General features: G+C 43.9%; 1 protein-coding gene across 1 annotated transcript in view; it reads left to right on the top strand.

Annotated features, from left to right (window-relative positions):
- The first annotated feature begins 264 nt into the window (after window positions 1-264).
- The window catches only part of PRICKLE2 (prickle planar cell polarity protein 2), a 395258-nt gene continuing 378806 nt past the window's right edge, over window positions 265-16716 (top strand). The window contains exons 1-2 of the mRNA XM_058168998.1: window positions 265-516; window positions 1181-1266. Of these exons, the coding sequence (XP_058024981.1) occupies window positions 475-516; window positions 1181-1266 (128 nt within the window). The 5' untranslated portion in view covers window positions 265-474. The remainder of the gene's footprint in view (window positions 517-1180; window positions 1267-16716) is intronic.

The raw sequence follows: 16716 nt of genomic DNA, 5'->3' as shown, positions 1-16716 counted from the left end.
CCGCGCTGAGATTGCGCTGCTGGGCGAAACGGGCAAACCGAGCGCAAACCCAGCCGCAGGCGGCTGCTTCGTTAAGGCCGGGAAGGAAAGCGAAACGTCAAGGCGCTAGAGCGCATGAAGGAAGAAAGGAGGGAGGGAGGGAAGGAGGGAGGGAGGGAGAGAAGCGCGGGCCCAGTCCCAGAGGGAGCCCAAGACACGTGAGGTCAGCAGGCAGCACGAAGCCATCCCGGGGCCGAGGGGGAGGGGACCAGCCGCCCAGGGCTGCGCGGCGGGCGAGTGGGAAGCCACAGCGTCTTCTCTCGCTTACCGAACCGCCCCGGCTAAGGACGCGCCGCCCTGGCTTCGCTGCCCTAAGGGCCAGCCGGCTCCTCGGAGGGTCTCCCAAGCTCTCGGGGACGACTCCCAGGAACCCGCCGGCGTCCGACCCGCCAAGCTCGACGCTCGCCCTTCGCCGGTTGGGAAGCCGCTGCTGCCATGTTCAGCCGGAGCTCTCGGAAGCGCTTCTCCAGCAGATCGGTGAGGGACTCCCTCCTTTCTCCCCACCCCCACCCCCAAACACCCCCCACCCGGGCGCTTGCTGAGGGGAGGCGGCGGGGCGGGTGGAGGCGGCGGCGGCGGCTGCGGCGGGATTGGGAGGTGGCGGAGATCCCCTGTTCCTCAGCCGCGCGTCCCACTTGGCGGCTCGGCTCCCCCTTTTTTTTTTCAAACCCGAGCATTGTGTCTGGGCACCTTCGGGACAGGAGGCTGTCCTCCTCCCGCCTTCCCTAAAGTCATTAAGCGGGTCACCGCATCCCCTCAATAGCGAAGTCAAAAGGAAAAAAAAAAAAGCCCGTTGACTCGCGACTCCCTTTGTGCAGAAAGAATCGCGCCGGGGTCTCAGCTGGACACTTCTTCCGAGCCCAGTGGGGCTCTGGGCTTCTCCCCTTCTCTCGAGAAGGCCAATTCTCTGTCCCCCGAGTGAGCAGTTTCCCTCTATGGAATCAACACATTGTTGCTGTGCTTTATTTATTTATTATTATTATTTTTTTAAATATCCCAGGTCAGCCTAGCCCCCCCCCCCAATCACCATTTGTCAGTAGGCAGGTGTCATCCATCATCTGCCGGGGTTCTTTGCAAGGAGAGCAGGCTTCTTTTCTGTATTGATGGACATTTTTGTTTCTTCTTCTTTTCTTAATCGAAGTTGACTGCCTTGGGGGAGTTGAAAAGGGAGCAGCCTTGTAACACCTGCGGAGACCAGTGTCCGGGGTTCGCGCTTCATAAATGGAGGTAAGAAAGCGCACAGAGCCTTCCGCCCCTCTCTCCCCACTTTCCAGAGTTGTGAAAACAAAGGAGGGCACACCCACTCTATGAAAAGAATAAGCTAAGAAGGAGTGTGCTTGTGTGCTTTAAATGTGACACCCCCCCCCTTCATACACATACACCCCCAGTGCACCAAGGAGGTTCTTGGTTGGGTTGTTATTTTTGCAAGTCGGGTTACTCAGCCTTCGGAAATCGTGGACGCAGTGCTCAGGGCTTGTCGCTTTTGTTTTAAACAAAGTTTGTGTGGCATTTGGCTTCGTTTGTATGGAAGGCCTGTGTCAGGCAACCTGTGGCTCTTCCTGTTATTGGTCTCTAATTTTACCATTCTGAGATCTGATATTTACTTGTGACTTCCCTCTTAACCGAAGTTCCCAAATTCAAGATCGTTGGAACTTGAATAGGTGTGTATCTGAGACCTTACTGCTTCGATTTCCTAAAATTCCACTTTGCCCTCCTCCCCAACCCCTTGGATCAGTTTCTGGCTGATCCTCTTGAGTGTCTTCTCCAAATCAGATGAAAGTCCTTCTGTTTGTGGAGGCTTCTCTGGATTCATCCATTAAAGAGGTTCTTTCTTTCCATGTTTTGCAATGTTGGGCAGAAAAATGCAAAATTGCCTACCCCCCCCCCCACAACTTCGTTCATGTTCAATGAAACAGGATTTTGAAGGAGAAAAGAAAAATAGAGAAGCTAATCAAGGAGAGAAGCAACCTAGAAATAAGGTGAAGTTTTCTGACAAAACAATCAGTGGAAGGGCTTTCTTCCAGAAGTTGTGGTGTGTGCTCCAACACTGGAGATTTTTAAGAAGAGATCGGACAACCAGCCGTTTGTCTGAAATAGTATAAGGTCTCCTGCCTGAACAGGGGGTTGGACTAGAAGACCTCCAAGGTTCCTTCCGACTCTTTTATTCTTGGGTGCATTTTATTATATGATAGCTAAATGGTGTGTCATCTGTGTATAGGAAATATTAGGGCTATTCTATTCCTGATAAGAAAGAGTTTGACTGTCAAAAATGCTGAACAACCACTCCTTTTCTTAAGAAATTTGAAGAAACTGGTGCTTCCATATATTTTGGACAGGTTTAGAAGGGCCATTTCTGCCTGCCCAGCATTAACTTTCAGACTTTCACTTTCACAAGCCTGGTTATTCCTTAGAAAGCTAGAAAACATGAAGGTTGCAAATGTGCACATTCTCCTGGGATCCATCTGGGGATGCAACTCTCTGTAGAATACATTTTCTTTGGAAGCAAGATTTGTCACTGGGTGGTATGTGAAATATTTATCAGGTTTTGCCCTTTATGATAGTCAGACATGGTCATTCACCTGCCTTTTGCCATTGGATTTGAAATCTTTCAGTATTAAGGCTACAGTGCTAATACTGGTTGCGTTCTGATTCAAATCCAATAGGATTTCTGAATGAGTACTAGTCAGATTTCAACCCTGAGATGATTATACTCCCGCCATAGGAAAGTCACACTTCACATTGTTTTTGTCAAATTTGAATCTATTCTTTTGAATGGGTTGATAATGTTAGGAAAGTGCCTGGATTTAGAGCTAGCAATCTTTTTGTTTTTCATACCTTTGGTGGGGTAGTATAATAAGTCACTGAACCTGTAGGTTAAGTAGGATATTTGAAATGGTTCTGTCCTGTTTAAAATAAGGATTATTAGATTCTCTAAGACATTGGATTCTCCTGATTACGGAGATAGAAAGGCATGGGTGCATGGCTGGAATTCCGTGTGGTCCCATTGAACTAGCTATTTTCAGCCTTGCAGAAAGGTTAATATGATTCAGTATTATTCACTAGTTTATCCCATCTTTTATCTGACCGCTTAAGGCAGCACACATGAAGATCTCCCTTCACTTTTCCCCCACAACAATAACCCTGTGGAATAAATTGGTATTATGAGCTTCACAGTTGAGTGAGGATGTGAATCGTGGTTTCCATTATAATAAATCACTCATGCGCTGGCCATTTCTCACCTGGATTACTGCAATCCACTCTACATGGGCTACCCTTGTACTCAGAAGCTATAGTTGATACAGAATACAGCAGTAGAGATAGTTCTGGAGGCCCCAAAGGTGGCACATGTAACCCTGCTGGCTGCTGATCTGCTTCCAAGTCCATTTCAAGGTGTTGGTTATCACTTTTAAACCCACCCCTCATTCTGGCAGAAGGAGCCCACCGACACCAAATTGGGGAAGAAATTGCCAACACGCCAGAAGATAGATTCAAGGTTCACAAAGATCTTGATAGACTTGAACATTGGGCCCTGTCCAGCAAGGTGCACTTCAGTGGTGAGAAGAGTAAGGTCCTGCACTTAGGCAGGAAAAACCAACTGCACAGGTACCAGAAAGGCAGTACCTGGCTCAACAGTAGTGTCTGCGAGAGAGATCTAGGTGTCCTGATTGGCCACTCTTAAGTATGAGTCAACAGTGTGCTGCAGTGGGTCTCGGACAACTTGCCACAGTCAACTTGCTGTGGACATCTCGCCACAGCCATCTCCTTGCTGTGGGACAATCCATACAGGATAACTCAATGCGATAAATGTTATCCGCCACTGTTTCTTCTGCATTATTTCCATTTTTGTCAATGGAAATAATGTCAGAGAAACAGTGGTGGATAATTTTTACCACGTTATCCCCCTGGAATTGTTCTGCAGTGAGTTTTCCAATGGTGAGTTCACCATGATGCGTCGTCCTGTGGCAAGTTGGCCACAGCAAGATAGTCACAGCGAGTTGGCCAGAGCGAATGGCCACAATGAGATGGCAGTGGTGACTTGGCCATGGCAAGATGACCAGAGGAAGATGGCCATAGCGAGTTGGCCACAATGAGATGGCGGTGGTGAGTTGGCCATGGCAAGATGGCCACAGGAAGATGGCCACGGTGAGATGACTACAGCGAGTTAGCCACAGTGAGTTGTTCCATTCTGGCTGCAGCTGCCCCAGAAGCCAAAACAGTCCTAGGATGCATCAACAGCAGTATAAGATCAAGATCACATGAACTGATAGTTCTGCTTTACACTGCATACTGTGTCTAGTCACCATGTTACAAAAAAGATGGCATCCTAGAAAGCGTGCAGAGAAAAGCAACAAAAATGCTAAGGGGTTGTTCTGTCCCCTCCCGGCCTCAACCATGCGAGCTGACTAACTGAGCCAGTAATTGAATTCATGGCTGCTATCAGTCCTGGCAGGGAATCTGCAGCTGCCCCAGAAGCCAAAACAGTCCTAGGATGCATCAACAGCAGTATAAGATCAAGATCACATGAACTGATAGTTCTGCTTTACACTGCATACTGTGTCTAGTCACCATGTTACAAAAAGATGGCATCCTAGAAAGCGTGCAGAGAAAAGCAACAAAATGCTAAGGGGTTGTTCTGTCCCTCCGGCCTCAACCATGCGAGCTGACTAACTGAGCCAGTAATTGAATTCATGGCTGCTATCAGTCCTGGCAGGAATCTGCAGCTGCCCCAGAAGCCAAAACAGTCCTAGGATGCATCAACAGCAGTATAAGATCAAGATCACATGAACTGATAGTTCTGCTTTACACTGCATACTGTGTCTAGTCACCATGTTACAAAAAGATGGCATCCTAGAAAGCGTGCAGAGAAAAGCAACAAAATGCTAAGGGGTTGTTCTGTCCCTCCGGCCTCAACCATGCGAGCTGACTAACTGAGCCAGTAATTGAATTCATGGCTGCTATCAGTCCTGGCAGGAATCTGCAGCTGCCCCAGAAGCCAAAACAGTCCTAGGATGCATCAACAGCGGTATAAGATCAAGATCACATGAACTGATAGTTCTGCTTTACACTGCATACTGTGTCTAGTCACCATGTTACAAAAAAGATGGCATCCTAGAAAGCGTGCAGAGAAAAGCAACAAAAATGCTAAGGGGTTGTTCTGTCCCCTCCCGGCCTCAACCATGCGAGCTGACTAACTGAGCCAGTAATTGAATTCATGGCTGCTATCAGTCCTGGCAGGGAATCTGCAGCTGCCTGCCAAAGTCTCCCTTATCTTGGGGTTGCCGGGCAACCAGGAAGTCAGCAATCCAGGCCAAATGTTCAGCTCAATTCTCCACAAGTCAAAGAGTTCAGCTCACTTCTCCACGAGTCAAATAGCTCGGCTCAATTTTTGCTCGTCATGGAGCAGAAGAGCAGCCAGGGCTGCTTTTTACTCTGTGGGGTGTGGCTCCGTGACTCAGCACTCTCTAGGCCTGCCCCACCCCTTCCTTTGTTGTAGCCACCTCTCGTATCTCTGAAACCTGGGATCTAGCCAGGCCTGGTTGCCATCAGCCGGGTCTGGAGGTGTGGCCTGGGGGGGAGAGTCAGGAGACGAAGGCCTCGTTATCTCCTCCACCTAGCCTGCCTCTGGCTCCTGGAGCTGAGCCAGAGGAGCCGGTGCTCCAGAGGTAAGTCCTGATGGCCCTTCCCCTCACTTTCCGAGTCACTTTCTGGCAGGGGGCCCGGCTCGGGGGGGCGCAGACACAACAGGGGTCTAGAGTCTAAATTGTATGATGAAAGGCTAAGGAAACTAGGTTTGTCTGGCCTGACTAAAAGAAGGCTTTGGGGTGATACGATTGCAGTCTTCCAATACCTGAATGGTGGTCACAGGGAAGAGGGCATCGATTTATTCTCCACAGCATCTGAGGATAGGCCTAGAAGCAATGAGTAGAAGCTCATCAGAGGGAGATCCAATCTGGAAACGAGGAAGTTCTTGACAGTGAGAACAATTAATCAATGGAACAGCTTGCCTCCTGGAAGTTGTGGGTGGTCCATATAACTGGAGGTTTTCAAGAAATGATTGGACAACCATTTGTCTGGAATAGTATAAGAATTTCTGCCTTGGAAGACCTCCAAGGTGCCTTACAGCTCTTTGATTCTGTGATTCTACTGTGGATCCTGTCAGTCAAGGAATTTAGGCTGGTGAGGTCTAGGAAAAAAACCTTTTCTGCTGTGGCCCCACCCTCTGGCATATCTTGCTGCCAGAGGTGACATCCATCCCTATCCTTCTGGCCTTCAGGAAGAGCCTTAAAGCTTGGATCTGCCAGTTGGTGGGGCCCCGACTGAGCTGTTTTGGGCTGTAAATGATTGATGCAATGACAGAGATTTTTTTTAAAAAAAGTCTGTATTTAATCCTGGTAATTATAATTGTGCTTATATTTCAAATTGTTTTTATATTTCTATTTTTATTACATTGTAAGCTGCCTAGACTTGCCTTAAATATGTTAGTGAGATGGGCGGTATAGAAATTTAATAAATAAGTGAATGAGAATAATTCTACCTAATTGCGTTTAAAAATAAAATTCAAGTTTAATTGCATTCAAATTAGGCTATATTATAGTTATTATTTTTCCCTTACCTTACCCTTCTCCATTCCTTTGCAAGAACCCACCTACTTACTACCACCTGGTTCTCACGTATTCTTGGACAAGAGAAGGTTATACATCACAATCAATGGAGGATTCTTGTTTGGTCAAGCCTCAGCTAAGCGAAAAGATCTTTGAAGCTCTGCTTTGGTCTTCCCACTTCCTGACTTAATTGTCATTTTGCCTACAGCTCTGCCTTTACTTCCAGCCAGTGTTTTCTCTCAAATACCTTCGTGTTTCTGTGCACAGGCATGTCCTTGCCTTCATTTTTGTTAGAATGGGAATCTCCTCCAGCCCTGTGCCACATTCCTCCTTTTCTTTGTGATTCAGCATGGACTGTGTGGGTGCATTGGCAGTTGATGTAAAAACTTCTGTTCACTTCAGGCTACAATTCCTACTTATCATATTTATCACTTTTTCAGTAGGGCTGAGCTATTGTAATTGTGCTACTGGGTGAGACTTTAAGTCTAATGTTTTTCTTACTCCTTTTTTTTTTTCTTCGTACAGAGACATACCATTCCTTCTGTGCAGATCAAAATGCAGGCTAGAGCAGGGGTCTCCAACCTTGGCAACTTTAAGACTTATGGACTTCAACTCCCAGAATTCCCCAGCCAGCCGGCCAGCCAGCTGGCTGAGGAATTCTGGGAGTTGAAGTCCACAAGTCTTAAAGTTGCCAAGGTTGGAGGCCCCTGGGCTAGAACACCTTTTACAAAGGTGGAAAATAATTAAATAAATAATCAGAATAAATTTTTCAAACAAGCTCTCTGTCTACCTGTCTGTCAGAGGCCAAAAATGTTAAACGGTTCTTTTTATGAGAAGGTAAATACGATTTAACTATCTCAGGATACTTCATATTTTAAAGAGTATTATTTTAGTGGTGAATAGGTATCATTGGGTTTTAGAAATCATCGTGGCAAATAATAGAAGCATTATTTCCATTATGTTCAAGTTTCCTGATTTGGTTTTTCATTTTAAGTAATTATACTCTTCTTCAATTTTTCTGAAAATTGACTGGTAATAGCAGTGTCTATGAACTACCACATCTAAGTAGTTGGCAAACTAGACTGGGAAGGGTTTGAAAAATTGTTGTAACAAAAGACCACAACACCATTCAAACGCCGTCTTTAGAACAACTGGCAACAATTAAATGCCATAAACTATAAACAATGTTTATAGTTTAAGCTATAGCAGTGTTCCAATATCTCAGGGGTTGCCACAGAGAAGAGGGAGTCAAGCTATTCTCCAAAGCACCTGAGGGCAGGACAAGAAGCAATGGGTGGAAACTAATCAAGGAGAGAAGCAACCTAGAACTAAGGAGAAATTTCCTGACAGTTAGAACAATTAATAAGTGGAACAACTTGCCTCCAGAAGTTGTAAATGCTCCAATACTGAAAGTTTTAAAGAAGATGTTAGATAACCATTTGTCTGAAGTGGTGTAAGGTTTCCTGCCTAAGCAGGGATTGAACTAGAGGCCCAACCAAGTCTGTTATTCTAAATGTTGTTTCAAGAATGGGGCTAAATCAGAGTGCTTTGTCTTTTGATCTTGAAAGGGCTGCTTTGAGTTCTGAACATCTTCAGCTTAGAATGTTTACTCTCTAAGGAAAATAATTGCAGCTCAGGATTGAAATGAGGGGTCCTTGATGTTCTCTGAGCTTGGTTGATTTCTCAGAGAGGTTTCATTACCCAAACTAGGTAACATCATCAGTGTTAATCTATCAACACCAGCACTGATGATGTTACCTAGTCTGGGTAATGAAACGTCTACAAGAAAACAGTCAAGCTCAGAGAAGATCAAGGACCCCTCATTTTGCACCCTCATGTCCATTAAGACAAATAGCAATTGTCACATACTCAAGTAGGCAGGCAGGACCTGCTTACTTGAGTATATGGGAATTGGAGCCATGGCTATAGCCCATTATAGATCATTCTTATGTCCTTGAACTTTCCATTCATCTTGTAGTATGATGAGGAAGCAAGGATGGAGGATGATGCTTCCTATGACTTGGCTGAGGAACTAAATTTGGCAGTACCTGACTGAGAACCGAGAAGGTTCTGGGCAATGGGAAGGGTGAGGGGAAGATGGGATCTCAAAGTACAAAGACCGAAGATCAAAGTCTGAATACTCCAATGAAGTTGTTGGGGGGCTTTTTTCAGTGTCTTCATTTTGGAGTCACAGTGTATCTTTGTGTGTGGAAACAGATGTGTCTTTGTGGGAGATAGACAGCCTAGGAAGGATGAATGGGAAGCTGTATTGTGAACGCAAGAGTAACAGTGGAGACATGTGATAGGGTGAATGGGTGTGAAATTACTTCAAAGACACAAATACCGTATAAACCATACCTTTGGAAATGCTCATCGCCGCCAAGCGGCTTCCTGGCTTATGTTCTTCAGATGTGGGCAAGTAGGGTGGGTGGGTGTTGCTATTTTTGACAAAAGCTGCGTCCTCTTTACAGTTCTATTAATATGCCTGACAGAAATAGAAAATAGAACAAAATAAAACCAGAGGTTTCAGGGGAATGAACAGCTTCAGAGAACAAGGCTAGATCAGTTAACCACTGGGGTTCTTACACTTGATTTTCCCTCAGTCTTTTATCTGTACAGTTTTGCTGTTAAATGTAAATTGGGCTTGGGGCTTCAGAGATGGAAATTTACAGGATACCTTGGGGAGATTAGAGTTTCTAAGCCCACAATACATTCAAAAAGCAAATCATCCCACTTGCTTATGCAAGCATTTTGCATTTATTATAACATACATAACATAACATCAGAGTTGGAAGGGACCTTGGAGGCCTTCTAGTCCAACCCCCTGCCCAGGCAGGAAACCCTACACCATCTCAGTCAGATGGTTATCCAACATTTTCTTAAAAATTTCCAGTGTTGGAGCATTCACAACTTCTGAAGGCAAGTCGTTCCACTTATTAATTGTTCTAACTGTCAGGAAATTTCTCCTTAGTTCTAAGTTGCTTCTTTCCTTGATCAGTTTCCACCCATTGCTTCTTGTTCTACCCTCAGGTGCTCTGGAGAACAGCCCAACTCCCACTTCTCTGTGGCAGCCCCTGAGATATTGGAACACTGCTATCATGTCTCCCTAGTCCTTCTTTTGTTAAACTAGACATACCCAGTTCCTGCAACCGTTCTTCATATGTTTTATCCTCCAGTCCCTAATCATCTTTGTTGCTCTTCTCTGCACTCTTTCTAGAGTCTCAACATCTTTTTACATCGTGGCGACCAAAACTGGATGCAATATTCCAAGTGTGGCCTTACCAAGGCATTATAAAGTGGTACTAGCACTTCACGTGATCTTGATTCTATCCTCTGTTTATGCAGCCCAGAACTGTGTTGGCTTTTTAACAGCTGCTGCACACTGCTGGCTCATATCTAGATGGTTATCCACTAGGACTCCAAGATCCCTCTCACAGGTACTACTATTGAGCAAGGTACCACATATACGGTACTGGTGCATTTTGTTTTTGGCCTAAATGTAGAACCTTACTTTTTTCACTGTTGAATTTCATTTTGTTAGATAGCGCCCAATGTTCAAGTCTGTCAAGATCTTTCTGTAACTTGAGCCTATCTTCTGGAGTGTTGGCTATTCCTGCCAGCTTGGTGTCATCTGCAAATTTGATGAGTTCCCCATCTATCCCCTCGTCCAAGTCATTGATGAAGATGTTGAAGAGTACTGGGCCTAAAACAGAGCCTTGGGGTACTCCACTGCATACTTCCCTCCATGTGGATGTAGTTCCGTTGAGGACTACACGTTGAGTGCGGTTGGTCAGCCAGTTACGAATCCATCTGGTGGTGGTGCTGTCTAACCCACATTTTTCTACTTTATCTAGTAGTAGGTTATGGTCTACTTTATCAAATGCTTTACTGAAGTCCAAGTAAATTATATCAACAGCATTCCTCTGGTCTACTAATTTTGTCATTTTGTCAAAGAATGCGATAAGATTAGTCTGGCATGATCTGTTTTTGACAAACCCATGTTGGCTTTTGGTTATTACTTTGTTTGCTTCTAGGTGTTCGGTGATTCGTTGCTTGATTATCTTTTCCAGAATCTTCCCCGGTATTGAGGTCAGACTGATAGGTCTGTAGTTTCCTGGATCTGTTTTTTTCCCTTTTTTGAAGATGGGAACTACATCAGCTCTTTTCCAGTCCTCTGGCAGCTCCCCTGTGCTCCAGGATCTTTGAAAGATATAGTTCAGTGGTTCTGAGATCACGTCTGCCAGTTCCTTCAGAACCTTGGGGTGTAATCCATCCGGTCCTGGTGATTTGAACTCGTCTAGGTAGACAGGTGTTCACTTACCATTTTCTTCCCTATTTTAACTTGTGTTTCTAATCTGTTTTTTGTAGTGCTGTTTTTGATAGGTTGGATTGTTTTTCCTTTTGTGTAAAGACAGATGCAAAATATGAGTTAAGTAGATCTGCTTTCTCCTGTTGCTTGTCATCTTCTTGCCACTTTCTCCCAGCAATGGGCCAATTGTTTCCTTGACTTTTTCTTGTTTTTAACATGTTGGAAGAAGCTTTTTATTATTTTTACTTTTGTCGCTAGCCTTTGTTCATTGTGAGCCTTAGCTTTCCTCACTTCATCTTTACAGGCTCGGGCTGTTGCTGATATTCTGCCTTAGTTATTTGCCCTCTTTCCACTTTTTATATTTGTCCTTTTTGTCTTTCAATTTGTCAGATAGTTCTTTATGCATCCATGCTGGTTTCTTTTGTGATCTACTATTTTTCTTCTTCATTGGTATTGTGTTAGACTGTGCTTTTATAATCTCACTTTTCAAAATTTCCCAAGCTTCTTGAGTTGTTTTCCCCCTGAGGATTCTCATCCATTGAATCCTTCTCAAGATCTCTCTAAGTTTATTGAAATTAGCTCTCTTAAAGTCCAAGACTCTAGTTTGACTTTGTTCTACTACTTGTATTTGCTTAATGTTGAATTCCAATATTGCGTGGTCACTTGCCCCAAGGTTCCTGTAGCTTCAACACCTTCTATCATTTCATCTCTGTTAGTGAGAATTAAGTCCAATATGGCTGATCCTTGTCGCCTTCTCTATTTTTTGGGAAACAAAGTTGTCTGCTAGGTTTGTTAGGAACCTGTTGGATCTTCCACTTGGTGCAGAGTTTGTTTCCCAGTTGATGTCAGGGTAGTTAAAATCCGCCATTACTACTGTGATGTGCTTCCTACATACCTTAGTTAGCTGACTAGCAAAAAGTTCATCTACTTCCTCTGTTTGGTTGGGTGGCCTATAGTATAGACCTATGGCAATATCGTTTTTCACCCCTTTTATATTGACCCAAATACATTCAAGATGATTTTCATCATTGTTGTGCTCTATTTCTGTAGAGATGTAGTTATTTCTTATATATAGTGCAACTCCACCTCCTCTTTTATTTGGTCTATTTCTTTTAAATAATTTATATCCTCTAGCTGTATGTTCCATTTGTCAGTTTCATCCCACCAAGTTTCCGTAATGGCAACAATATCATATCTACCCTCATTTACTTGGATTTCTAATTCACCCTGTTTATTCCTCATACTCTGTGCATTGGTGTATAGACATTTGAGTCCATTTGGATTGATCTTGTGTTTACTGTCTACATCAGCTCTTTTCCAGTCCTCTGGCAGCTCCTGTGCTCCAGGATCTTTGAAAGATATAGTTCAGTGGTTCTGAGATCACGTCTGCCAGTTCCTTCAGAACCTTGGGGTGTAATCCATCCGTCCTGGTGATTTGAACTCGTCTAAGGTAGACAGGTGTTCACTTACCATTTTCTTCCCTATTTTAACTTGTGTTTCTAATCTGTTTTTGTAGTGCTGTTTTTGATAGGTTGGATTGTTTTTCCTTTTTGAAGATGGGAACTACATCAGCTCTTTTCCAGTCCTCTGGCAGCTCCTGTGCTCCAGGATCTTTGAAAGATATAGTTCAGTGGTTCTGAGATCACGTCTGCCAGTTCCTTCAGAACCTTGGGGTGTAATCCATCCGTCCTGGTGATTTGAACTCGTCTAAGGTAGACAGGTGTTCACTTACCATTTTCTTCCCTATTTTAACTTGTGTTTCTAATCTGTTTTTGACAAACCCATGTTGGCTTTTGGTTATTACTTTGTTTGCTTCTAGGTGTTCGTGATTCGTTGCTTGATTATCTTTTCCAGAATCTTCCCGGTATTGAGGTCAGACTGATAGGTCTGTAGTTTCCTGGATCTGTTTTTTTCCTTTTTGAAGATGGGAACTACATCAGCTCTTTTCCAGTCCTCTGGCAGCTCCTGTGCTCCAGGATCTTTGAAAGATATAGTTCAGTGGTTCTGAGATCACGTCTGCCAGTTCCTTCAGAACCTTGGGGTGTAATCCATCCGTCCTGGTGATTTGAACTCGTCTAAGGTAGACAGGTGTTCACTTACCATTTTCTTCCCTATTTTAACTTGTGTTTCTAATCTGTTTTTGACAAACCCATGTTGGCTTTTGGTTATTACTTTGTTTGCTTCTAGGTGTTCGTGATTCGTTGCTTGATTATCTTTTCCAGAATCTTCCCGGTATTGAGGTCAGACTGATAGGTCTGTAGTTTCCTGGATCTGTTTTTGTAGTGCTGTTTTTGATAGGTTGGATTGTTTTTCCTTTTTGAAGATGGGAACTACATCAGCTCTTTTCCAGTCCTCTGGCAGCTCCCTGTGCTCCAGGATCTTTGAAAGATATAGTTCAGTGGTTCTGAGATCACGTCTGCCAGTTCCTTCAGAACCTTGGGGTGTAATCCATCCGTCCTGGTGATTTGAACTCGTCTAAGGTAGACAGGTGTTCACTTACCATTTTCTTCCCTATTTTAACTTGTGTTTCTAATCTGTTTTTGACAAACCCATGTTGGCTTTTGGTTATTACTTTGTTTGCTTCTAGGTGTTCGTGATTCGTTGCTTGATTATCTTTTCCAGAATCTTCCCCGGTATTGAGGTCAGACTGATAGGTCTGTAGTTTCCTGGATCTGTTTTCTTTCCTTTTTGAAGATGGGAACTACATCAGCTCTTTTCCAGTCCTCTGGCAGCTCCTGTGCTCCAGGATCTTTGAAAGATATAGTTCAGTGGTTCTGAGATCACGTCTGCCAGTTCCTTCAGAACCTTGGGGTGTAATCCATCCGTCCTGGTGATTTGAACTCGTCTAAGGTAGACAGGTGTTCACTTACCATTTTCTTCCCTATTTTAACTTGTGTTTCTAATCTGTTTTTGACAAACCCATGTTGGCTTTTGGTTATTACTTTGTTTGCTTCTAGGTGTTCGTGATTCGTTGCTTGATTATCTTTTCCAGAATCTTCCCGGTATTGAGGTCAGACTGATAGGTCTGTAGTTTCCTGGATCTGTTTTTTTCCTTTTTGAAGATGGGAACTACATCAGCTCTTTTCCAGTCCTCTGGCAGCTCCTGTGCTCCAGGATGTTTGAAAGATATAGTGCAGTGGTTCTGAGATCACGTCTGCCAGTCCCTTCAGAGCCTTGGGGTGTAATCCATCCGGTCCTGGTGATTTGAACTCGTCTAAGGTAGACAGGTGTTCACTTACCATTTTCTTCCCTATTTTAACTTGTGTTTCTAATCTGTTTTTTGTAGTGCTGTTTTTGATAGGTTGGATTGTTTTTTCCTTTTGAAGATGGGAACTACATCAGCTCTTTTCCAGTCCTCTGGCAGCTCCTGTGCTCCAGGATCTTTGAAAGATATAGTTCAGTGGTTCTGAGATCACGCCTGCCAGTTCCTTCAGAACCTTGGGGTGTAATCCATCCGTCCTGGTGATTTGAACTCGTCTAAGGTAGACAGGTGTTCACTTACCATATCCTTTCCTAAATTTACATCCCTTACAATTGAATCACCAATCAGAAGGTGGTTTCTCTTTTTGGATACCTTGCTCTTCTTGTGTGACCGATCTGTAATACTTGATACACACTTTTCCAAAGTAGGTTCACACTTTTCCAAAGTAAGTTCTTCATCTTGAACCATAATCCCTTGATTGTTTGAGTTATCAGTATCACAACTACCTTGATCTGTCACTTTAGTGTTCCTATTTAGGTCAGCAAGGGCACTATATCTGTTATACTGGGACACTGTAAAAGCTTTGTGTTTATGGTTCACAGCTCTCACCCTGCCAGATCCCACGGTTGTCCATACTGCCCTTTTCCTGCAGGATCTTTGTGGTAGAGGGGGCTGATGGCTCAGCAGCTGGAATGGCTGAATTGGGTACCTAATTTCTGCTTGGAGAGCATAGATTAGAGATTCTAGATATGTAATCTGTCCACGTAGACTGCTAATTTGTTTACAAAGAGGACAGTACCCAAATTTGAAAAAGGTACTGCGAAAGACAGCTGCAAAACAAGTATTGCACTGAACTAAGCCAGTCATTTTGAATAGAATAAAATCACAATCTCAAGTGGACCAACCCTGAATATATTATTGCTATATTTTATTTATAGTGATTAGATTAGATGAAAATGAGAAAGAAATGCAGAAATTTTCCACCCCCACTTTACCTTAAAGCAGCAGCTCAAACTCACGTGTTTTTCTGAAGCAAATCAGAAAGAAATGCAGAAATTTTCCACCCCCACTCCACCCCAAAGCAGCAGCTCAAACTCACGTGTTTTTCTGAAGCAAATCAGAAAGAAATGCAGAAATTTTCCACCCCCACTCCACCCCAAAGCAGCAGCTCAAACTCACGTGTTTTTCTGAAGCAAATCAGAAAGAAATGCAGAAATTTTCCACCCCACTCCACCCCAAAGCAGCAGCTCAAACTCACGTGTTTTCTGAAGCAAATCAGAAAGAAATGCAGAAATTTTCCACCCCACTCCACCTTAAAGCAGCAGCTCAAACTCACGTGTTTTCTGAAGCAAATCAGAAAGAAATGCAGAAATTTTCCACCCCACTCCACCCCAAAGCAGCAGCTCAAACTCACGTGTTTTCTGAAGCAAATCAGAAAGAAATGCAGAAATTTTCCACCCCACTCCACCCCAAAGCAGCAGCTCAAACTCACGTGTTTTCTGAAGCAAATCAGAAAGAAATGCAGAAATTTTCCACCCCACTCCACCCCAAAGCAGCAGCTCAAACTCACGTTTTTCTGAAGCAAATCAGAAAGAAATGCAGAAATTTTCCACCCCACTCCACCCCAAAGCAGCAGCTCAAACTCACGTGTTTTCTGAAGCAAATCAGAAAGAAATGCAGAAATTTTCCACCCCACTCCACCTTAAAGCAGCAGCTCAAACTCACGTGCTTTTCTGAAGCAAATCAGAAAGAAATGCAGAAATTTTCCACCCCACTCCACCTTAAAGCAGCAGCTCAAACTCACGTGTTTTCTGAAGCAAATCAGAAAGAAATGCAGAAATTTTCCACCCCACTCCACCTTAAAGCAGCAGCTCAAACTCACGTGTTTTCTGAAGCAAATCAGAAAGAAATGCAGAAATTTTCCACCCCACTCCACCCCAAAGCAGCAGCTCAAACTCACGTGTTTTCTGAAGCAAATCAGAAAGAAATGCAGAAATTTTCACCCCACTCCACCTTAAAGCAGCAGCTCAAACTCACGTGTTTTTCTGAAGCAAATCAGAAAGAAATGCAGAAATTTTCCACCCCCACTGTACCTTAAAGCAGCAGCTCAAACTCACGTGTTTTTCTGAAGCAAATCAGAAAGAAATGCAGAAATTTTCCACCCCCACTCCACCCCAAAGCAGCAGCTCAAACTCACGTGTTTTTCTGAAGCAAATCAGAAAGAAATGCAGAAATTTTCCACCCCCACCCCACCCCAAAGCAGCAGCTCAAACTCACGTGTGTTTCTGAAGCAAATCAGAAAGAAATGCAGAAATTTTCCACCCCCACTCCACCCCAAAGCAGCAGCTCAAACTCACGTGTTTTTCTGAAGCAAATCAGAAAGAAATGCAGAAATTTTCCACCCCCACTCCACCCCAAAGCAGCAGCTCAAACTCACGTGTTTTTCTGAAGCAAATCAGAAAGAAATGCAGAAATTTTCCACCCCCACTCCACCCCAAAGCAGCAGCTCAAACTCACGTGTTTTTCTGAAGCAAATCAGAAAGAAATGCAGAAATTTTCCACCC

This window comes from Ahaetulla prasina, chromosome 2, assembly GCF_028640845.1.
Source record: "Ahaetulla prasina isolate Xishuangbanna chromosome 2, ASM2864084v1, whole genome shotgun sequence".
Taxonomy (NCBI): domain Eukaryota; kingdom Metazoa; phylum Chordata; class Lepidosauria; order Squamata; family Colubridae; genus Ahaetulla; species Ahaetulla prasina.
The sequence above is the reverse complement of the archived record's forward strand: the minus strand, read 5'-3'. Positions and strand labels throughout refer to the sequence as shown.